Genomic DNA, 24491 nt, shown 5'->3' on the forward strand with positions numbered 1-24491 from the left:
GTTATAGCAGCAATGTTCCAACATCTAGTGGAAAGCCTTCCCAGAAGAGTGGAGGCTGTTATAGCGTCAATGTTCCAACATCTAGTGGAAAGCCTTCCCAGAAGACTGGAGGCTGTTATAGCAGCAATGTTCCAACATCTAGTGGAAAGCCTTCCCAGAAGACTGGAGGCTGTTATAGCAGCAATGTTCCAACATCTAGTGGAAAGCCTTCCCAGAAGAGTGGAGGCTGTTATAGCAGCAATGTTCCAACATCTAGTGGAAAGCCTTCCCAGAAGACTGGAGGCTGTTATAGCAGCAATGTACCAACATCTAGTGGAAAGCCTTCCCAGAAGAGAGGAGGCTGTTATAGCAGCAATGTTCCAACATCTAGTGGAAAGCCTTCCCAGAAGAGAGGAGGCTGTTATAGCAGCAATGTTCCAACATCTAGTGGAAAGCCTTCCCAGAAGAGAGGAGGCTGTTATAGCAGCAAAGGCGGGACCAACTCCATATTAATGCCCCTGATTTTGTAATGAGATGTTCGATAAAGGTGTCCACATACTTTTGGTCATATAGTGTATTTACAGCAAAATATATACAATTGAAATGACTGCATGAAAATGAATTAGGCTCAATATCAAATCGTCCCTTTATATAAACAATACCTGATGGACGCATCATAGCACAGCAGAACACGATGAAAAATGGACAAGAGAAGCTCTTCAAATAAAATTCAAATAAACATTTTTAAAAAAAGCAACAAAACAAAAAGTGGACATGGGCTCTGTCCCAAATATCTCTCCTTCCTCCCAAAGTTCACTTCCCTAATTTAAAAGTAGTGAACAAGTGTACACTTCGAGAGAAAAGGCGGTTTTATTGGGACGCAGCCTCAGCCAACAGTCGCCATGGTAGCCGGGAAGGGAGGCGTCGGTGTTCTCAGGCGGCGTAGTGACCTCGGAGGTCACAGGTCACAGGTCGAGTCGTCCTTGGCTGCGCTTGGAATGCTGGGGGATCTAAAAAAAAATGACAGGTCACATGACCAGATAAGAGGAAGAGAACAAAAAGGTGCCCTGTTCCCTACATAGGGCTCTGGTCTAAAGTAGTGCACTATATCTCCCTGTTCCCTACATAGGGCTCTGGTCTAAAGTAGTGCACTATATCTCCCTGTTCCCTACATAGGGCTCTGGTCTAAAGTAGTGCACTATATCTCCCTGTTCTCTACATAGGGCTCTGGTCTAAAGTAGTGCACTATATCTCCCTATTCCCTACATAGGGCTCTGGTCTAAAGTAGTGCACTATATCTCCCTGTTCCCTACATAGGGCTCTGGTCTAAAGTAGTGCACTATATCTCCCTATTCCCTACATAGGGCTCTGGTCTAAAGTAGTGCACTATATCTCCATGTTCCCTACATAGGGCTCTGGTCTAAAGTAGTGCACTATATCTCCCTGTTCCCTACATAGGGCTCTGGTCTAAAGTAGTGCACTATATCTCCCTGTTCCCTACATAGGGCTCTGGTCTAAAGTAGTGCACTATATCTCCCTGTTCCCTACATAGGGCTCTGGTCTAAAGTAGTGCACTATATCTCCCTGTTCCCTACATAGGGCTCTGGTCTAAAGTAGTGCACTATATCTCCATATTCCCTACATAGGGCTCTGGTCTAAAGTAGTGCACTATATCTCCCTATTCCCTACATAGGGCTCTGGTCTAAAGTAGTGCACTATATCTCCCTGTTCCCTACATAGGGCTCTGGTCTAAAGTAGTGCACTATATCTCCCTGTTCCCTACATAGGGCTCTGGTCTAAAGTAGTGCACTATATCTCCCTGTTCCCTACATAGGGCTCTGGTCTAAAGTAGTGCACTATATCTCCCTGTTCCCTACATAGGGCTCTGGTCTAAAGTAGTGCACTATATCTCCCTGTTCCCTACATAGGGCTCTGGTCTAAAGTAGTGCACTATATCTCCCTGTTCCCTACATAGGGCTCTGGTCTAAAGTAGTGCACTATATCTCCCTGTTCCCTACATAGGGCTCTGGTCTAAAGTAGTGCACTATATCTCCCTGTTCCCTACATAGGGCTCTGGTCTAAAGTAGTGCACTATATCTCCCTGTTCCCTACATAGGGCTCTGGTCTAAAGTAGTGCACTATATCTCCCTGTTCCCTACATAGGGCTCTGGTCTAAAGTAGTGCACTATATCTCCATATTCCCTACATAGTGCACTATATCTCCCTGTTCCCTACATAGGGCTCTGGTCTAAAGTAGTGCACTATATCTCCCTATTCCCTACATAGGGCTCTGGTCTAAAGTAGTGCACTATATCTCCCTGTTCCCTACATAGGGCTCTGGTCTAAAGTAGTGCACTATATCTCCCTGTTCCCTACATAGGGCTCTGGTCTAAAGTAGTGCACTATATCTCCCTGTTCCCTACATAGGGCTCTGGTCTAAAGTAGTGCACTATATCTCCCTGTTCCCTACATAGGGCTCTGGTCTAAAGTAGTGCACTATATCTCCATATTCCCTACATAGGGCTCTGGTCTAAAGTAGTGCACTATATCTCCCTGTTCCCTACATAGGGCTCTGGTCTAAAGTAGTGCACTATATCTCCCTGTTCCCTACATAGGGCTCTGGTCTAAAGTAGTGCACTATATCTTCCTGTTCCCTACATAGGGCTCTGGTCTAAAGTAGTGCACTATATCTCCCTGTTCCCTACATAGGGCTCTGGTCTAAAGTAGTGCACTATATCTCCCTGTTCCCTACATAGGGCTCTGGTCTAAAGTACTGCACTATATCTCCCTGTTCCCTACATAGGGCTCTGGTCTAAAGTACTGCACTATATCTCCTTGTTCCCTACATAGGGCTCTGGTCTAAAGTAGTGCACTATATCTCCCTGTTCCCTACATAGGGCTCTGGTCTAAAGTAGTGCACTATATCTCCCTGTTCCCTACATAGGGCTCTGGTCTAAAGTAGTGCACTATATCTCCATATTCACTACATAGGGCTCTGGTCTAAAGTAGTGCACTATATCTCCCTGTTCCCTACATAGGGCTCTGGTCTAAAGTAGTGCACTATATCTCCCTGTTCCCTACATAGGGCTCTGGTCTAAAGTAGTGCACTATATCTCCCTGTTCCCTACATAGGGCTCTGGTCTAAAGTAGTGCACTATATCTCCCTGTTCCCTACATAGGGCTCTGGTCTAAAGTAGTGCACTATATCTCCCTGTTCCCTACATAGGGCTCTGGTCTAAAGTAGTGCACTATATCTCCATGTTCTCTACATAGGGCTCTGGTCTAAAGTAGTGCACTATATCTCCCTGTTCCCTACATAGGGCTCTGGTCTAAAGTAGTGCACTATATCTCCCAGTTCCCTACATAGGGCTCTGGTCTAAAGTAGTGCACTATATCTCCCTGTTCCCTACACAGGGCTCTGGTCTAAAGTAGTGCACTATATCTCCCTGTTCCCTACATAGGGCTCTGGTCTAAAGTAGTGCACTATATCTCCCTGTTCCCTACATAGGGCTCTGGTCTAAAGTAGTGCACTATATCTCCCTGTTCCCTACATAGGGCTCTGGTCTAAAGTAGTGCACTATATCTCCCTGTTCCCTACATAGGGCTCTGGTCTAAAGTAGTGCACTATATCTCCCTGTTCCCTACATAGGGCTCTGGTCTAAAGTAGTGCACTATATCTCCCTGTTCCCTACATAGGGCTCTGGTCTAAAGTAGTGCACTATATCTCCCTGTTCCCTACATAGGGCTCTGGTCTAAAGTAGTGCACTATATCTCCCTATTCCCTACATAGGGCTCTGGTCTAAAGTAGTGCACTATATCTCCCTATTCCCTACATAGGGCTCTGGTCTAAAGTAGTGCACTATATCTCCCTGTTCCCTACATAGGGCTCTGGTCTAAAGTAGTGCACTATATCTCCCTGTTCCCTACATAGGGCTCTGGTCTAAAGTAGTGCACTATATCTCCCTGTTCCCTACATAGGGCTCTGGTCTAAAGTACTGCACTATATCTCCCTGTTCCCTACATAGGGCTCTGGTCTAAAGTAGTGCACTATATCTCCCTGTTCCCTACATAGGGCTCTGGTCTAAAGTAGTGCACTATATCTCCCTGTTCCCTACATAGGGCTCTGGTCTAAAGTAGTGCACTATATCTCCCTGTTCCCTACATAGGGCTCTGGTCTAAAGTAGTGCACTATATCTCCCTGTTTCCTACATAGGGCTCTGGTCTAAAGTAGTGCACTATATCTCCCTGTTCCCTACATAGGGCTCTGGTCTAAAGTAGTGCACTATATCTCCCTGTTCCCTACATAGGGCTCTGGTCTAAAGTAGTGCACTATATCTCCCTGTTCCCTACATAGGGCTCTGGTCTAAAGTAGTGCAGTATATCTCCCTGTTCCCTACATAGGGCTCTGGTCTAAAGTAGTGCACTATATCTCCCTGTTCCCTACATAGGGCTCTGGTCTAAAGTAGTGCACTATATCTCCCTGTTCCCTACATAGGGCTCTGGTCTAAAGTAGTGCACTATATCTCCATATTCACTACATAGGGCTCTGGTCTAAAGTAGTGCACTATATCGTCCTGTTCCCTACATAGGGCTCTGGTCTAAAGTAGTGCACTATATCTCCCTGTTCCCTACATAGGGCTCTGGTCTAAAGTAGTGCATTACATCTCCCTGTTCCCTACATAGTGCACTATATCTCCCTGTTCCCTACATAGGACTCTGGTCTAAAGTAGTGCACTATATCTCCCTGTTCCCTACATAGGACTCTGGTCTAAAGTAGTGCACTATATCTCCCTGTTCCCTACATAGGGCTCTGGTCTAAAGTAGTGCACTATATCTCCCTGTTCCCTACATAGGGCTCTGGTCTAAAGTAGTGCACTATATCGTCCTGTTCCCTACATAGGGCTCTGGTCTAAAGTAGTGCACTATATCTCCCTGTTCCCTACATAGGGCTCTGGTCTAAAGTAGTGCATTACATCTCCCTGTTCCCTACATAGTGCACTATATCTCCCTGTTCCCTACATAGGACTCTGGTCTAAAGTAGTGCACTATATCTCCCTGTTCCCTACATAGGACTCTGGTCTAAAGTAGTGCACTATATCTCCCTGTTCCCTACATAGGGCTCTGGTCTAAAGTAGTGCACTATATCTCCCTGTTCCCTACATAGGGCTCTGGTCTAAAGTAGTGCACTATATCTCCCTGTTCCCTACATAGGGCTCTGGTCTAAAGTAGTGCACTATATCTCTCTGTTCCCTACATAGCTCTGGTCTAAAGTAGTGCACTATATCTCCCTGTTCCCTACATAGGGCTCTGGTCTAAAGTAGTGCACTATATCTCCCTGTTCACTACATAGGGCTCTGGTCTAAAGTAGTGCACTATATCTCCCTGTTCCCTACATAGGGCTCTGGTCTAAAGTAGTGCACTATATCTCCCTGTTCCCTACATAGGGCTCTGGTCTAAAGTAGTGCACTATATCTCCCTGTTCCCTACATAGGGCTCTGGTCTAAAGTAGTGCACTATATCTCCCTATTCCCTACATAGGGCTCTGGTCTAAAGTAGTGCACTATATCTCCCTATTCCCTACATAGGGCTCTGGTCTAAAGTAGTGCACTATATCTCCCTGTTCCCTACATAGGGCTCTGGTCTAAAGTAGTGCACTATATCTCCCTGTTCCCTACATAGGGCACTACTTTTGGCCAGAGCCCTATATCTCCCTGTTCCCTACATAGGGCTCTGGTCTAAAGTAGTGCACTATATCTCCCTGTTCCCTACATAGGGCTCTGGTCTAAAGTAGTGCACTATATCTCCCTGTTCCCTACATAGGGCTCTGGTCTAAAGTAGTGCACTATATCTCCCTGTTCCCTAGATAGGGCTCTGGTCTAAAGTAGTGCACTATATCTCCATATTCCCTACATAGGGCTCTGGTCTAAAGTAGTGCACTATATCTCCCTGTTCCCTACATAGGGCTCTGGTCTAAAGTAGTGCACTATATCTCCCTGTTCCCTACATAGGGTTCTGGTCTAAAGTAGTGCACTATATCTCCCTGTTCCCTACATAGGGCTCTGGTCTAAAGTAGTGCACTATATCTCCCTGTTCCCTACATAGGGCTCTGGTCTAAAGTAGTGCACTATATCTCCCTGTTCCCTACATAGGGCTCTGGTCTAAAGTAGTGCACTATATCTCCCTGTTCCCTACATAGGGCTCTGGTCTAAAGTAGTGCACTATATCTCCCTGTTCCCTACATAGGGCTCTGGTCTAAAGTAGTGCACTATATCTCCCTGTTCCCTACATAGGGCTCTGGTCTAAAGTAGTGCACTATATCTCCATATTCACTACATAGGGCTCTGGTCTAAAGTAGTGCACTATATCGTCCTGTTCCCTACATAGGGCTCTGGTCTAAAGTAGTGCACTATATCTCCCTGTTCCCTACATAGGGCTCTGGTCTAAAGTAGTGCACTATATCTCCCTGTTCCCTACATAGGGCTCTGGTCTAAAGTAGTGCATTACATCTCCCTGTTCCCTACATAGGACTCTGGTCTAAAGTAGTGCACTATATCTCCCTGTTCCCTACATAGGACTCTGGTCTAAAGTAGTGCACTATATCTCCCTGTTCCCTACATAGGGCTCTGGTCTAAAGTAGTGCACTATATCTCCCTGTTCCCTACATAGGGCTCTGGTCTAAAGTAGTGCACTATATCTCCCTGTTCCCTACATAGGGCTCTGGTCTAAAGTAGTGCACTATATCTCTCTGTTCCCTACATAGCTCTGGTCTAAAGTAGTGCACTATATCTCCCTGTTCCCTACATAGGGCTCTGGTCTAAAGTAGTGCACTATATCTCCCTGTTCCCTACATAGGGCTCTGGTCTAAAGTAGTGCACTATATCTCCCTGTTCCCTACATAGGGCTCTGGTCTAAAGTAGTGCACTATATCTCCCTGTTCCCTACATAGGGCTCTGGTCTAAAGTAGTGCACTATATCTCCCTGTTCCCTACATAGGGCTCTGGTCTAAAGTAGTGCACTATATCTCCATATTCACTACATAGGGCTCTGGTCTAAAGTAGTGCACTATATCGTCCTGTTCCCTACATAGGGCTCTGGTCTAAAGTAGTGCACTATATCTCCCTGTTCCCTACATAGGGCTCTGGTCTAAAGTAGTGCACTATATCTCCCTGTTCCCTACATAGGGCTCTGGTCTAAAGTAGTGCATTACATCTCCCTGTTCCCTACATAGGACTCTGGTCTAAAGTAGTGCACTATATCTCCCTGTTCCCTACATAGGACTCTGGTCTAAAGTAGTGCACTATATCTCCCTGTTCCCTACATAGGGCTCTGGTCTAAAGTAGTGCACTATATCTCCCTGTTCCCTACATAGGGCTCTGGTCTAAAGTAGTGCACTATATCTCCCTGTTCCCTACATAGGGCTCTGGTCTAAAGTAGTGCACTATATCTCTCTGTTCCCTACATAGCTCTGGTCTAAAGTAGTGCACTATATCTCCCTGTTCCCTACATAGGGCTCTGGTCTAAAGTAGTGCACTATATCTCCCTGTTCCCTACATAGGGCTCTGGTCTAAAGTAGTGCACTATATCTCCCTGTTCCCTACATAGGGCTCTGGTCTAAAGTAGTGCACTATATCTCCCTGTTCCCTACATAGGGCTCTGGTCTAAAGTAGTGCACTATATCTCCCTGTTCCCTACATAGGGCTCTGGTCTAAAGTAGTGCACTATATCTCCATATTCCCTACATAGGGCTCTGGTCTAAAGTAGTGCACTATATCTCCCTGTTCCCTACATAGGGCTCTGGTCTAAAGTAGTGCACTATATCTCCCTGTTCCCTACATAGGGCTCTGGTCTAAAGTAGTGCACTATATCTCCCTGTTCCCTACATAGGGCTCTGGTCTAAAGTAGTGCACTATATCTCCCTGTTCCCTACATAGGGCTCTGGTCTAAAGTAGTGCACTATATCTCCCTGTTCCCTACATAGGGCTCTGGTCTAAAGTAGTGCACTATATCTCCCTGTTCCCTACATAGGGCTCTGTTCTAAAGTAGTGCACTATATCTCCCTGTTCCCTACATAGGGCTCTGGTCTAAAGTAGTGCACTATATCTCCCTGTTCCCTACATAGGGCTCTGGTCTAAAGTAGTGCACTATATCTCTCTGTTCCCTACATAGCTCTGGTCTAAAGTAGTGCACTATATCTCCCTGTTCCCTACATAGGGCTCTGGTCTAAAGTAGTGCACTATATCTCCCTGTTCCCTACATAGGGCTCTGGTCTAAAGTAGTGCACTATATCTCCCTGTTCCCTACATAGGGCTCTGGTCTAAAGTAGTGCACTATATCTCCCTGTTCCCTACATAGGGCTCTGGTCTAAAGTAGTGCACTATATCTCCCTGTTCCCTACATAGGGCTCTGGTCTAAAGTAGTGCACTATATCTCCCTGTTCCCTACATAGGGCTCTGGTCTAAAGTAGTGCACTATATCTCCCTGTTCCCTACATAGGGCTCTGGTCTAAAGTAGTGCACTATATCTCCCTGTTCCCTACATAGGGCTCTGGTCTAAAGTAGTGCACTATATCTCCATATTCCCTACATAGGGCTCTGGTCTAAAGTAGTGCACTATATCTCCCTGTTCCCTACATAGGGCTCTGGTCTAAAGTAGTGCACTATATCTCCCTGTTCCCTACATAGGGCTCTGGTCTAAAGTAGTGCACTATATCTCCCTGTTCCCTACATAGGGCTCTGGTCTAAAGTAGTGCACTATATCTCCCTGTTCCCTACATAGGGCTCTGGTCTAAAGTAGTGCACTATATCTCCCTGTTCCCTACATAGGGCTCTGGTCTAAAGTAGTGCACTATATCTCCCTGTTCCCTACATAGGGCTCTGGTCTAAAGTAGTGCACTATATCTCCCTATTCCCTACATAGGGCTCTGGTCTAAAGTAGTGCACTATATCTCCCTGTTCCCTACATAGGGCTCTGGTCTAAAGTAGTGCATTACATCTCCCTGTTCCCTACATAGTGCACTATATCTCCCTGTTCCCTACATAGGGCTCTGGTCTAAAGTAGTGCACTATATCTCCCTATTCCCTACATAGGGCTCTGGTCTAAAGTAGTGCACTATATCTCCCTGTTCCCTACATAGGGCTCTGGTCTAAAGTAGTGCACTATATCTCTCTGTTCCCTACATAGCTCTGGTCTAAAGTAGTGCACTATATCTCCCTGTTCCCTACATAGGGCTCTGGTCTAAAGTAGTGCACTATATCTCCCTGTTCCCTACATAGGGCTCTGGTCTAAAGTAGTGCACTATATCTCCCTGTTCCCTACATAGGGCTCTGGTCTAAAGTAGTGCACTATATCTCCCTGTTCCCTACATAGGGCTCTGGTCTAAAGTAGTGCACTATATCTCCCTGTTCCCTACATAGGGCTCTGGTCTAAAGTAGTGCACTATATCTCCCTGTTCCCTACATAGGGCTCTGGTCTAAAGTAGTGCACTATATCTCCCTGTTCCCTACATAGGGCTCTGGTCTAAAGTAGTGCACTATATCTCCCTGTTCCCTACATAGGGCTCTGGTCTAAAGTAGTGCACTATATCTCCCTGTTCCCTACATAGGGCTCTGGTCTAAAGTAGTGCACTATATCTCCCTGTTCCCTACATAGGGCTCTGGTCTAAAGTAGTGCACTATATCTCCCTGTTCCCTACATAGGGCTCTGGTCTAAAGTAGTGCACTATATCTCCCTGTTCCCTACATAGGGCTCTGGTCTAAAGTAGTGCACTATATCTCCCTGTTCCCTACATAGGGCTCTGGTCTAAAGTAGTGCACTATATCTCCCTGTTCCCTACATAGGGCTCTGGTCTAAAGTAGTGCACTATATCTCCCTGTTCCCTACATAGGGCTCTGGTCTAAAGTAGTGCACTATATCTCCCTATTCCCTACATAGGGCTCTGGTCTAAAGTAGTGCACTATATCTCCCTGTTCCCTACATAGGGCTCTGGTCTAAAGTAGTGCACTATATCTCCCTGTTCCCTACATAGGGCTCTGGTCTAAAGTAGTGCACTATATCTCCCTGTTCCCTACATAGGGCTCTGGTCTAAAGTAGTGCACTATATCTCCCTGTTCCCTACATAGGGCTCTGGTCTAAAGTAGTGCACTATATCTCCCTGTTCCCTACATAGGGCTCTGGTCTAAAGTAGTGCACTATATCTCCCTATTCCCTACATAGGGCTCTGGTCTAAAGTAGTGCACTATATCTCCCTGTTCCCTACATAGGGCTCTGGTCTAAAGTAGTGCATTACATCTCCCTGTTCCCTACATAGTGCACTATATCTCCCTGTTCCCTACATAGGGCTCTGGTCTAAAGTAGTGCACTATATCTCCCTATTCCCTACATAGGGCTCTGGTCTAAAGTAGTGCACTATATCTCCCTGTTCCCTACATAGGGCTCTGGTCTAAAGTAGTGCACTATATCTCTCTGTTCCCTACATAGCTCTGGTCTAAAGTAGTGCACTATATCTCCCTGTTCCCTACATAGGGCTCTGGTCTAAAGTAGTGCACTATATCTCCCTGTTCCCTACATAGGGCTCTGGTCTAAAGTAGTGCACTATATCTCCCTGTTCCCTACATAGGGCTCTGGTCTAAAGTAGTGCACTATATCTCCCTGTTCCCTACATAGGGCTCTGGTCTAAAGTAGTGCACTATATCTCCCTGTTCCCTACATAGGGCTCTGGTCTAAAGTAGTGCACTATATCTCCCTGTTCCCTACATAGGGCTCTGGTCTAAAGTAGTGCACTATATCTCCCTGTTCCCTACATAGGGCTCTGGTCTAAAGTAGTGCACTATATCTCCCTGTTCCCTACATAGGGCTCTGGTCTAAAGTAGTGCACTATATCTCCCTGTTCCCTACATAGGGCTCTGGTCTAAAGTAGTGCACTATATCTCCCTGTTCCCTACATAGGGCTCTGGTCTAAAGTAGTGCACTATATCTCCCTGTTCCCTACATAGGGCTCTGGTCTAAAGTAGTGCACTATATCTCCCTGTTCCCTACATAGGGCTCTGGTCTAAAGTAGTGCACTATATCTCCCTGTTCCCTACATAGGGCTCTGGTCTAAAGTAGTGCACTATATCTCCCTGTTCCCTACATAGGGCTCTGGTCTAAAGTAGTGCACTATATCTCCCTGTTCCCTACATAGGGCTCTGGTCTAAAGTAGTGCACTATATCTCCCTGTTCCCTACATAGGGCTCTGGTCTAAAGTAGTGCACTATATCTCCCTATTCCCTACATAGGGCTCTGGTCTAAAGTAGTGCACTATATCTCCCTGTTCCCTACATAGGGCTCTGGTCTAAAGTAGTGCACTATATCTCTCTGTTCCCTACATAGCTCTGGTCTAAAGTAGTGCACTATATCTCCCTGTTCCCTACATAGGGCTCTGGTCTAAAGTAGTGCACTATATCTCCCTGTTCCCTACATAGGGCTCTGGTCTAAAGTAGTGCACTATATCTCCCTGTTCCCTACATAGGGCTCTGGTCTAAAGTAGTGCACTATATCTCCCTGTTCCCTACATAGGGCTCTGGTCTAAAGTAGTGCACTATATCTCCCTGTTCCCTACATAGGGCTCTGGTCTAAAGTAGTGCACTATATCTCCCTGTTCCCTACATAGGGCTCTGGTCTAAAGTAGTGCACTATATCTCCCTGTTCCCTACATAGGGCTCTGGTCTAAAGTAGTGCACTATATCTCCCTGTTCCCTACATAGGGCTCTGGTCTAAAGTAGTGCACTATATCTCCCTGTTCCCTACATAGGGCTCTGGTCTAAAGTAGTGCACTATATCTCCCTGTTCCCTACATAGGGCTCTGGTCTAAAGTAGTGCACTATATCTCCCTGTTCCCTACATAGGGCTCTGGTCTAAAGTAGTGCACTATATCTCCCTGTTCCCTACATAGGGCTCTGGTCTAAAGTAGTGCACTATATCTCCCTGTTCCCTACATAGGGCTCTGGTCTAAAGTAGTGCACTATATCTCCCTGTTCCCTACATAGGGCTCTGGTCTAAAGTAGTGCACTATATCTCCCTGTTCCCTACATAGGGCTCTGGTCTAAAGTAGTGCACTATATCTCCCTGTTCCCTACATAGGGCTCTGGTCTAAAGTAGTGCACTATATCTCCCTGTTCCCTACATAGGGCTCTGGTCTAAAGTAGTGCACTATATCTCCCTGTTCCCTACATAGGGCTCTGGTCTAAAGTAGTGCACTATATCTCCCTGTTCCCTACATAGGGCTCTGGTCTAAAGTAGTGCACTATATCTCCCTGTTCCCTACATAGGGCTCTGGTCTAAAGTAGTGCACTATATCTCCCTGTTCCCTACATAGGGCTCTGGTCTAAAGTAGTGCACTATATCTCCCTGTTCCCTACATAGGGCTCTGGTCTAAAGTAGTGCACTATATCTCCCTGTTCCCTACATAGGGCTCTGGTCTAAAGTAGTGCACTATATCTCCCTGTTCCCTACATAGGGCTCTGGTCTAAAGTAGTGCACTATATCTCCCTGTTCCCTACATAGGGCTCTGGTCTAAAGTAGTGCACTATATCTCCCTGTTCCCTACATAGGGCTCTGGTCTAAAGTAGTGCACTATATCTCCCTATTCCCTACATAGGGCTCTGGTCTAAAGTAGTGCACTATATCTCCCTGTTCCCTACATAGGGCTCTGGTCTAAAGTAGTGCACTATATCTCTCTGTTCCCTACATAGCTCTGGTCTAAAGTAGTGCACTATATCTCCCTGTTCCCTACATAGGGCTCTGGTCTAAAGTAGTGCACTATATCTCCCTGTTCCCTACATAGGGCTCTGGTCTAAAGTAGTGCACTATATCTCCCTGTTCCCTACATAGGGCTCTGGTCTAAAGTAGTGCACTATATCTCCCTGTTCCCTACATAGGGCTCTGGTCTAAAGTAGTGCACTATATCTCCCTGTTCCCTACATAGGGCTCTGGTCTAAAGTAGTGCACTATATCTCCCTGTTCCCTACATAGGGCTCTGGTCTAAAGTAGTGCACTATATCTCCCTGTTCCCTACATAGGGCTCTGGTCTAAAGTAGTGCACTATATCTCCCTGTTCCCTACATAGGGCTCTGGTCTAAAGTAGTGCACTATATCTCCCTGTTCCCTACATAGGGCTCTGGTCTAAAGTAGTGCACTATATCTCCCTGTTCCCTACATAGGGCTCTGGTCTAAAGTAGTGCACTATATCTCCCTGTTCCCTACATAGGGCTCTGGTCTAAAGTAGTGCACTATATCTCCCTGTTCCCTACATAGGGCTCTGGTCTAAAGTAGTGCACTATATCTCCCTGTTCCCTACATAGGGCTCTGGTCTAAAGTAGTGCACTATATCTCCCTGTTCCCTACATAGGGCTCTGGTCTAAAGTAGTGCACTATATCTCCCTGTTCCCTACATAGGGCTCTGGTCTAAAGTAGTGCACTATATCTCCCTGTTCCCTACATAGGGCTCTGGTCTAAAGTAGTGCACTATATCTCCCTGTTCCCTACATAGGGCTCTGGTCTAAAGTAGTGCACTATATCTCCCTATTCCCTACATAGGGTTCTGGTCTAAAGTAGTGCACTATATCTCCCTGTTCCCTACATAGGGCTCTGGTCTAAAGTAGTGCACTATATCTCCCTGTTCCCTACATAGGGCTCTGGTCTAAAGTAGTGCACTATATCTCCCTGTTCCCTACATAGGGCTCTGGTCTAAAGTAGTGCACTATATCTCCCTGTTCCCTACATAGGGCTCTGGTCTAAAGTAGTGCACTATATCTCCCTGTTCCCTACATAGGGCTCTGGTCTAAAGTAGTGCACTATATCTCCCAGTTCCCTACATAGGGCTCTGGTCTAAAGTAGTGCACTATATCTCCCTGTTCCCTACATAGGGCATTCCGTTTGACCAGAGCCCTACAAGGTTGTAAAGTCCCAGTAACTTTACCCACATTTTACCATCTCAACTACAACATTACCACAGACTACAGACAGAGATACAGACACACTACAGACAGAGATACAGACAGAGATACAGACAGAGATACAGACAGAGATACAGACAGAGATACAGACAGACAGACAGAGATACAGACAGACAGACAGACAGACAGACAGACAGACAGACAGACAGACAGAGAGACAGACAGACAGACAGACAGACAGACAGACAGAGATACAGACAGACAGACAGACAGACAGACAGACAGAGATACAGACAGACAGAGATACAGACAGAGATACAGACACACTACAGACAGAGATACAGACAGACAGAGATACAGACAGACAGACAGACAGACAGACAGACAGACAGACAGACAGACAGACAGACAGACAGACAGACAGACAGACAGAGATACAGACGGACAGAGATACAGACAGACAGAGATACAGACAGACAGAGATACAGACAGACAGACAGACAGAGATACAGACAGAGATACAGACAGACAGAGATACAGACAGACAGAGATACAGACAGACAGACAGACAGACAGACAGACAGAGATACAGACAGACAGAGATACAGACAGACAGAGATACAGACAGACAGAGATACAGACAGACAGACAGACAGAGATACAGACAGACAGACAGACAGAGATACAGACACACTACAGACAGAGATACAGACAGACAGACAGAAAGACAGACAGACAGACAGACAGACAGACAGACAGACAGACAGACAGACAGACAGACAGACAGACAGACAGACAGACAGACAGACAGACAGACAGACAGACAGACAGACAGACAGACAGACACACACACTGGGGCTGTGTCCCAATAGTCTCTCCTAACAGCCTGGGTAACAGTCTGTGAATGTGGTTCTGTATGTACTTACACAGGGCGATGTATCGGGGCTGCCGAACGGCGAGAGCTCTGAGGAGCGGTTCTCTTTGTCGTACGAGTCATTGAGGCGATGGTGGGCGAACTTCCTCCTCAGGGCCTCGGCAATCATGGAGGCCGGGTCGCTTAGCAACGCCGTGCCCTTGCTCCGCCTCCTCCGCACCGGCGTTCCCCCGGGCGACCTGGGGGGCGGGGCAAACAAACGCAAGACACTAAAGAAGAGCTACAGAATATTCAGTGCCAGTCAGAGAATGGGTTTGTCCCACACACACCTCGCATCGTAAATAACTACTCATTATTTCTAGATCAGTCAGTCACAATTTACCCATGATACATCATGGTTTGGATGCTCCAGAAACACGGCCATTGTGACAGAGATTTGCTTGCCAGACAGGCTATATTGGTAAATTGCAGCCCTTCTTAATTAGTGCACAACTTTTTAACAGAGCCCCACTCCAGGGCCCCACTCCAGGGCCCTACTCCAGAGCCCCACTCCAGGGCCCCACTCCAGGGCCCCACTCCAGGGCCCTACTCCAGGGCCCCACTCCAGGGCCCTACACCAGGGCCCCACTCCAGGGCCCTACTCCAGGGCCCCACTCCAGGGCCCCACTCCAGGGCCCTACACCAGGGCCCCACTCCAGGGCCCTACTCCAGGGCCCCACTCCAGGGCCCCACTCCAGGGCCCAACTCCAGGGCCCCACTCCAGGGCCCCACTCCAGGGCCCCACTCCAGGGCCCTACACCAGGGCCCCACTCCAGGGCCCTACACCAGGGCCCCACTCCAGGGCCCTACTCCAGGGCCCTACTCCAGGGCCCTACTCCAGGGCCCTACACCAGGGCCCCACTCCAGGGCCCTACTCCAGGGCCCTACTCCAGGGCCCTACTCCAGGGCCCTACTCCAGGGCCCTACACCAGGGCCCCACTCCAGGGCCCCACTCCAGGGCCCCACTCCAGGGCCCTACTCCAGGGCCCCACTCCAGGGCCCCACTCCAGGGCCCCACTCCAGGACCTCAACAACAAAAGAATTGTAGACCTCCACAAGTCTGGTTCATCCTTGGGAGCAATTTCCAAACGCCTGAAGGTACCACGTTCATCTGTACAAACAATAGTACGCAAGTATAAACACCATGGGACCACGCAGCCGTCATACCGCTCAGGAAGGAGACGCGTTCTGTCTCCTAGAGATGAACGTACTTTGGTGTGAAAAGTGCAAATCAATCCCAGAACAACAGCAAAGGACCTTGTGAAGATGCTGGAGGAAACAGGTACAAAAGTATCTATATCCACAGTAAAACAAGTCCTATATCGACATAACCTGAAAGGCCGCTCAGCAAGGAAGAAGCCACTGCTCCAAAACCGCCATAAAAAAGCCAGACTACGGTTTGCAACTGCACATGGGGACAAGGATCGTACGTTTTGGAGAAATGTCCTCTGGTCTGATGAAACAAAAATAGAACTGCTTGGCCATAATGACCATCGTTATGTTTGGAGGAAAAAGGGGGAGGCTTGCAAGCTGAAGAACACCATCCCAACCGTGAAGCACGGGGGTGGCAGCATCATGTTTTGGGGGTGCTTTGCTGCAGGAGGGACTGGTGCACTTCACAAAATAGATGGCATCATGAGGAAGGAAATTTATGTGGATATATTGTTTTTTATTTCACCTTTAATTAACCAGGTAGGCAAGTTGAGAACAAGTTCTCATTTACAACTGCGACCTGGCCAAGATAAAGCAAAGCAGTTCGACAACATACAACAACACAGAGTTACACATGGAGTAAAACAAACATACAGTCAATAACACAGTAGAAAAATAAGTCTATATACAATGTGAGCAAATGAGGTGAGATAAGGGAGGTAAAGGTAATAAATAGGCCATGGTGGCGAAGTAAATACAATATAGCAAGTAAAACACTGGAATGGTAGATTTGCAGTGGAAGAAAGTGCAAAGTAGAAATAATGGGGTGCAAAGGAGCAAAATAAATAAATACAGTAGGGGAAGAGGTAGTTGTTTGGGCTAAATTATAGATGGGCTATGTACAGGTGCAGTGGTCTGTGAGCTGCTCTGACAGCTGGTGCTTAAAGCTAGTGAGGGAGATATGTGTTTCCAGTTTCAGAGATTTTTGTAGTTCGTTCCAGTCATTGGCAGCAGAGAACTGGAAGGAGAGGTGGCCGAAGGAGGAATTGGCTTTGGGGGTGACCAGAGAGATATACCTGCTGGAGCGCGTGCTACAGGTGGGTGCTGCTATGGTGACCAGCGAGCTGAGATAAGGGGGGACTTTACCTAGCAGGGTCTTGTAGATGACCTGGAGCCAGTGGGTTTGGCGACGAGTATGAAGCGAGGGCCAGCCAACGAGAGCATACAGGTCGCAGTGGTGGGTAGTATATGGGGCTTTGGTGACAAAACGGATGGCACTGTGATAGACTGCATCCAATTTATTGAGTAGAGTATTGGAGGCTATTTTGTAAATGACATCGCCGAAGTCGAGGATCGGTAGGATGGTCAGTTTTACGAGGGTATGTTTGGTATGAGTCAATAACATCTGCTAACCATGTGACCAATAACATCTGCTAACCATGTGACCAATAACATCTGCTAACCATGTGACCAATAACATCAGCTAACCATGTGACCAATAACATCAGCTAACCATGTGACCAATACCATCAGCTAACCATGTGACCAATACCATCTGCTAACCATGTGACCAATAACATCAGCTAACCATGTGACCAATAACATCAGCTAACCATGTGACCAATAACATCAGCTAACCATGTGACCAATAACATCTGCTAACCATGTGACCAATAACATCTGCTAACCATGTGTATGGACCAATAACATCTGCTAACCACGTGAACCATGTGACCAATAACATCTGCTAACCACGTGACCAATAACATCTGCTAACCATGTGACCAATAACATTTGATTTGACCTCAAATTGCACGCAAAAAGGCTTTCAGCTTGGCAGATCTGCTGCGTCAAGACAGACAGGCTCTCAGAGTTGTAGACTTGACTCCAGCACAGTGACGTGTCTGCTTACCTCTCCACGGAGCGTAGTTTCACCTGGTTCAGGTCATTCAGTACATCCAGCATGGTGAGGACCGGGCCTTGTCCTACCGCCTTATCCTGGGACTGTAGTAGTCCAACCTGCCCAGCCTCATGGCTCTTCCCCTGGGCATGACCCTTACCGGACTCCCTTCCCTGCTGGATTAGATCCACCGCCTCAGACAGCCCTACAGAGGAGCTGGGAGGAAGAGGGCAGGGAGGAGGTGGAGGAGGAGGAGGGCAGCAAGGAGGTGGAGGAGGAGGAGGAGGGTAGCAAGGGGTGGAGGTGAGGAAAGATGCAGGGGACATTCCAGGGGTACCCGGAAGGTTCTGGGAATTGGCTGGACCTGGACGACAGGAAAAAGGATGGAGAGAAAAGAAACGATAAGTCCAGTGTTCATAATAGAGGAATGATGCATTTACCATGACTGGGATAGGGGTGTGTGTGTGTGTGTGTGTGTGTGTGTGTGTGTGTGTGTGTGTGTGTGTGTGTGTGTGTGTGTGTGTGTGTGTGTAGACACCTGAGGGTGGCGCGGTAACAATCATGGCAATCTGAGCTCGTAGTTTGAGCAACTCATCCTCCAGGGCTGTGATCTTCCGTAGGGCCACTGGGTCTGATCTGTGCCCCAGCGTCATGTCTCTTGGCTGGGCTCGGACCGCTGCCAACCATGGGTCCCCTGGAGGTGGAAGGCTCAGCACCACTTCATCTCCGCGACTCACAGAACCCTGCCGGGACGGACGCTCACGGTGCCTGAGATCGGACCAGAAGGAATTACAGATTTGAGAAACAGTCCTTCTATAACAAACTTGGAAAGTGGAGATTACTTACTCTGGCGTGTCAATAACATGTCCCCATTGGATTCTACACACAACCCTCAGGGTGACTATATCTACTGGGTTCTACCAGTCTGAGTCTGTATATCTACTGGGTTCTACCAGGGGTTCAACCAGTCTGAGGAGTCTCTGTGTATATCTACTGGGTTCTACCAGTCTGAGTCTGTATATCTACTGGGTTCTACCAGGGGTTCAACCAGTCTGAGGAGTCTCTGTGTATATCTACTGGGTTCTACCAGTCTGAGTCTGTATATCTACTGGGTTCTACCAGGGGTTCTACCAGTCTGAGTCTGTATATCTACTGGGTTCTACCAGTCTGAGGAGTCTCTGTGTATCTACTGGGTTCTACCAGGGGTTCTACCAGTCTGAGTCTGTGTATATCTACTGGGTTCTACCAGGGGTTCTACCAGTCTGAGGAGTCTCTGTGTATATCTACTGGGTTCTACCAGGGGTTCTACCAGTCTGAGTCTGTGTATATCTACTGGGTTCTACCAGGGGTTCTACCAGTCTGAGTCTGTATATCTACTGGGTTCTACCAGGGGTTCTACCAGTCTGAGGAGTCTCTGTGTATATCTACTGGGTCCTACCAGTCTGAGGAGTCTCTGTGTATATCTACTGGGTTCTACCAGTCTGAGGAGTCTCTGTGTATATCTACTGGGTTCTACCAGGGGTTCTACCAGTCTGAGGAGTCTCTGTGTATATCTACTGGGTTCTACCAGGGGTTCTACCAGTCTGAGGAGTCTCTGTGTATATCTACTGGGTTCTACCAGGGGTTCTACCAGTCTGAGGAGTCTCTGTGTATATCTACTGGGTTCTACCAGTCTGAGGAGTCTCTGTGTATATCTACTGGGTTCTACCAGGGGTTCTACCAGTCTGAGGAGTCTCTGTGTATATCTACTGGGTTCTACCAGGGGTTCTACCAGTCTGAGGAGTCTCTGTGTATATCTACTGGGTTCTACCAGTCTGAGGAGTCTCTGTGTATATCTACTGGGTTCTACCAGGGGTTCTACCAGTCTGAGGAGTCTCTGTGTATATCTACTGGGTTCAACCAGGGGTTCTACCAGTCTGAGGAGTCTCTGTGTATATCTACTGGGTTCTACCAGGGGTTCTACCAGTCTGAGGAGTCTCTGTGTACATCTACTGGGTTCTACCAGTCGGAGGAGTCTCTGTGTACATCTACTGGGTTCTACCAGGGGTTCTACCAGTCTGAGGAGTCTCTGTGTATATCTACTGGGTTCAACCAGGGGTTCTACCAGTTTGAGGAGTCTCTGTGTATATCTACTGGGTTCTACCAGGGGTTCTACCAGTCTGAGGAGTCTCTGTGTATATCTACTGGGTTCTACCAGTCTGAGGAGTCTCTGTGTATATCTACTGGGTTCTACCAGGGGTTCTACCAGTCTGAGGAGTCTCTGTGTATATCTACTGGGTTCTACCAGTCTGAGGAGTCTCTGTGTATATCTACTGGGTTCTACCAGGGGTTCTACCAGGGGTTCTACCAGTCTGAGGAGTCTCTGTGTATCTACTGGGTTCTACCAGGGGTTCTACCAGTCTGAGGAGTCTCTGTGTATATCTACTGGGTTCTACCAGGGGTTCTACCAGTCTGAGTCTGTGTATATCTACTGGGTTCTACCAGGGGTTCTACCAGTCTGAGTCTGTATATCTACTGGGTTCTACCAGGGGTTCTACCAGTCTGAGGAGTCTCTGTGTATACCTACTGGGTTCAACCAGGGGTTCTACCAGTCTGAGGAGTCTCTGTGTATATCTACTGGGTTCTACCAGTCTGAGGAGTCTCTGTGTATATCTACTGGGTTCTACCAGGGGTTCTACCAGTCTGAGTCTGTATATCTACTGGGTTCTACCAGGGGTTCTACCAGTCTGAGTCTGTATATCTACTGGGTTCCATCTACCTGATCTTGGTGAAGCCGTCTCCCTCATCCTCCGCCACCCACAGCACGTCAGCCAATGAGGGGATAGCTGGGCGGGTATCCACGGTGACGTCCAGGTATCTGAGCTGTCGGGAGGTGTGTTGAGGAATCTGTGGAGAGTACGAGCCAGCTGAGTGTGAGAACAAACCACAGAACCAGAACCTTCAGGGGTCAACGGTTACGGTGGTCATCGGTTACAGGGGTCAACGGTTACAGGGGTCATCGGTTACAGGGGTTACAGGGGTCAACGGTTACAGGGGTCATCGGTTACAGGGTCAACCAGTTTATATTCATATTGACCTGTATTAACCAGTTTATAGTCATATTGACCTGTATTAACCAGTTTATATTCATATTGACCTGTATTAACCAGTTTATATTCATATTGACCTGTATTAACCAGTTTATATTCATATTGACCTGTATTAACCAGTTTATATTCACATTGACCTGTATTAACCAGTTTATAGTCATATTGACCTGTATTAACCAGTTTATATTCATATTGACCTGTATTAACCAGTTTATATTCATATTGACCTGTATTAACCAGTTTATATTCATATTGACCTGTATTAACCAGTTTATATTCATATTGACCTGTATTAACCAGTTTATATTCATATTGACCTGTATTAACCAGTTTATAATCATATTGACCTGTATTAACCAGTTTATATTCATATAGACCTGTATTAACCAGTTTATATTCATATTGACCTGTATTAACCAGTTTATAGTCATATTGACCTGTATTAACCAGTTTATAGTCATATTGACCTGTATTAACCAGTTTATATTCATATTGACCTGTATTAACCAGTTTATAATCATATTGACCAGTTTATAATCATATTGACCTGTATTAACCAGTTTATAATCATATTGACCTGTATTAACCAGTTTATAATCATATTGACCTGTATTAACCAGTTTATATTCATATTGACCTGTATTAACCAGTTTATATTCACATTGACCTGTATTAACCAGTTTAAATTCACGTTGACCTGTATTAACCAGTTTATATTCACGTTGACCTGAATTAACCAGTTTATATTCACGTCGACCTGAATTAACCAGTTTATATTCACATTGACCTGTATTAACCAGTTTATATTCACATTGACCTGTATTAACCAGTTTATATTCACATTGACCTGTATTAACCAGTTTATATTCACATTGACCTGTATTAACCAGTTTATATTCATATTGACCTGTATTAACCAGTTTATATTCATATTGACCTGTATTAACCAGTTTATAGTCATATTGACCTGTATTAACCAGTTTATAGTCATTGACCTGTATTAACCAGTTTATATTCATACTGACCTGTATTAACCAGTTTATATTCATATTGACCTGTATTAACCAGTTTATATTCATATTGACCTGTATTAACCAGTTTATATTCATATTGACCTGTATTAACCAGTTTATATTCATATTGACCTGTATTAACCAGTTTATATTCATATTGACCTGTATTAACCAGTTTATATTCACATTGACCTGTATTAACCAGTTTATATTCACATTGACCTGTATTAACCAGTTTATATTCATATTGACCTGTATTAACCAGTTTATATTCACATTGACCTGTATTAACCAGTTTATAGTCATATTGACCTGTATTAACCAGTTTATAGTCATATTGACCTGTATTAACCAGTTTATAATCATATTGACCTGTATTAACCAGTTTATAATCATATTGACCTGTATTAACCAGTTTATATTCATATTGACCTGTATTAACCAGTTTATATTCATATTGACCTGTATTAACCAGTTTATATTCACATTGACCTGTATTAACCAGTTTATATTCATATTGACCTGTATTAACCAGTTTATATTCACATTGACCTGTATTAACCAGTTTATAGTCATATTGACCTGTATTAACCAGTTTATAGTCATATTGACCTGTATTAACCAGTTTATAGTCATATTGACCTGTATTAACCAGTTTATATTCATATTGACCTGTATTAACCAGTTTATAGTCATATTGACCTGTATTAACCAGTTTATAGTCATATTGACCTGTATTAACCAGTTTATATTCATATTGACCTGTATTAACCAGTTTATAGTCATATTGACCTGTATTAACCAGTTTATAGTCATATTGACCTGTATTAACCAGTTTATATTCACATTGACCTGTATTAACCAGTTTATATTCATATTGACCTGGAAGTGGATACGTGGAGACGGGGTCAATGGGAGGTTGGTCCCGATCATCCTCACCAGGCTCCGGTACTGACCACACAACTGGGTCTCCCACACTGGAACCAGCTGACACACACACACACACACACACACACACACACACACACACACACACACACACACACACACACACACACACACACACACACACACACACACACACACACACACACACACACACACACACACACACACACACACACACACCATTTTTGGCATGAAGCACTCTTCAAATCTTTTGGTACAATCTCAAAACAAGCATCCTATAAATTGTGCCACTACATTTTGTAATATTTAACTCATTTTTGTTCTTACCATGTCAGGAGAGACTCCGAAATACTCAAGGACATTTTGCAACAGATCAATTATATCTTCTAGTAGAGACATCTTGGGAAGCCCTTCTGTATGTTTGGCTGATGATGAATGGGGAAAATAAACTGGTGGTGGTGCAGGTCTAGGACGTCCGGTTTCACTTTGCACCATGGGATGCAGGGCTAGGACGTCCGGTTTCACTTTGCACCATGGGATGCAGGGCTAGGACGTCCGGTTTCACTTTGCACCATGGGATGCAGGGCTAGGACGTCCGGTTTCACTTTGCACCATGGGATGCAGGGCTAGGACTCCCGTTTCACTTTGCACCATGGGATACAGGGCTAGGACTCCCGTTTCACTTTGCACCATGGGATGCAGGGCTAGGACTCCCGTTTCACTTTGCACCATGGGATGCAGGGCTAGGACTCCCGTTTCACTTTGCACCATGGGATGCAGGGCTAGGACGTCCGGTTTCACTTTGCACCATGGGATGCAGGGCTAGGACGTCCGGTTTCACTTTGCACCATGGGATACAGGGCTAGGATGTCCCGTTTCACTTTACACCATGGGATACAGGGCTAGGACTCCCGTTTCACTTTGCACCATGGGATACAGGGCTAGGACTCCCGTTTCACTTTGCACCATGGGATGCAGGGCTAGGACTCCCGTTTCACTTTGCACCATGGGATGCAGGGCTAGGACTCCCGTTTCACTTTGCACCATGGGATGCAGGGCTAGGACGTCCCGTTTCACTTTGCACCATGGGATGCAGGGCTAGGACTCCCGTTTCACTTCGCACCATGGGATGCAGGGCTAGGACTCCCGTTTCACTTTGCACCATGGGATGCAGGGCTAGGACGTCCCGTTTCACTTTGCACCATGGGATACGAGTCCTGACCAAAGTCAAAGAAGCAGAAACATCCTGATTTAAACCTGGAGGGGAGAGAGGGTCGGTTTCAAAATCCCCGAACAAATGAGAAAAATGGTCAGCCACATTATTTATAACGTGTTAACTTCATGCACGTTTGGTAGTTACCTAGCTATCAGTACACGGAAATATTCCACAAAACATGGTTCATTAAAACACATCATGATAAACAAGCGAACGAACGTGCGAATCAATATCGTAATATATTATATATGTGTGTAAACGGTATATTATGAATCAAATTAATCTTCTCTTACCCCAATGGATCATTTAGAAATTATACTTGTCGACAAAATAACCTTCTCCTAGGATGTTCACGTATCCGGACGAGTGAGAAGGTGAAGTCAAATAAA

The 24491-nt window shown here is 46.1% G+C and overlaps 1 protein-coding gene across 2 annotated transcripts; it reads right to left on the reverse strand.

Annotated features, from left to right (window-relative positions):
- Positions 1-601: 601 nt before the first annotated feature.
- On the reverse strand, positions 602-24491 carry mtfr2 (mitochondrial fission regulator 2). Of its 2 annotated transcripts, none has more exons than XM_045721210.1 (8): positions 24396-24491; positions 23214-24143; positions 22860-22964; positions 20634-20761; positions 18414-18643; positions 17888-18239; positions 14837-15023; positions 602-980 (listed from the first exon to the last, which is right to left on the reverse strand). In XM_045721210.1, the coding sequence occupies exons 2-8, from the start codon at positions 23379-23381 to the stop codon at positions 945-947; spliced, it is 1206 nt and encodes a 401-aa protein (XP_045577166.1). In that variant the 5' UTR covers positions 23382-24143; positions 24396-24491; the 3' UTR covers positions 602-944. The 2 variants fall into 2 exon arrangements, with proteins under 2 accessions (XP_045577166.1, XP_014061730.1); XM_014206255.2 differs by having other exon boundaries at positions 602-989.

This window comes from Salmo salar, chromosome ssa06 (assembly GCF_905237065.1).
Source record: "Salmo salar chromosome ssa06, Ssal_v3.1, whole genome shotgun sequence".
Taxonomy (NCBI): domain Eukaryota; kingdom Metazoa; phylum Chordata; class Actinopteri; order Salmoniformes; family Salmonidae; genus Salmo; species Salmo salar.

What these genes read in the sequence shown, in the direction of transcription:
- mtfr2 (XM_014206255.2), bottom strand. Translation starts at nt 23,381, where the DNA reads ATGGTGCAAAGTGAAACCGGACGTCCTAGACCTGCACCACCACCAGTT. An exon ending in TGTTACCGCGCCACCCTCAG is followed by an intron (nt 18,240 to 18,413) that starts GTGTCTACACAC and finishes CCTGTCGTCCAG; the next exon opens with GTCCAGCCAATTCCCAGAAC. An exon ending in GCCCCGATACATCGCCCTGT is followed by an intron (nt 990 to 14,836) that starts GTAAGTACATAC and finishes ATTTTTTTTTAG; the next exon opens with ATCCCCCAGCATTCCAAGCG.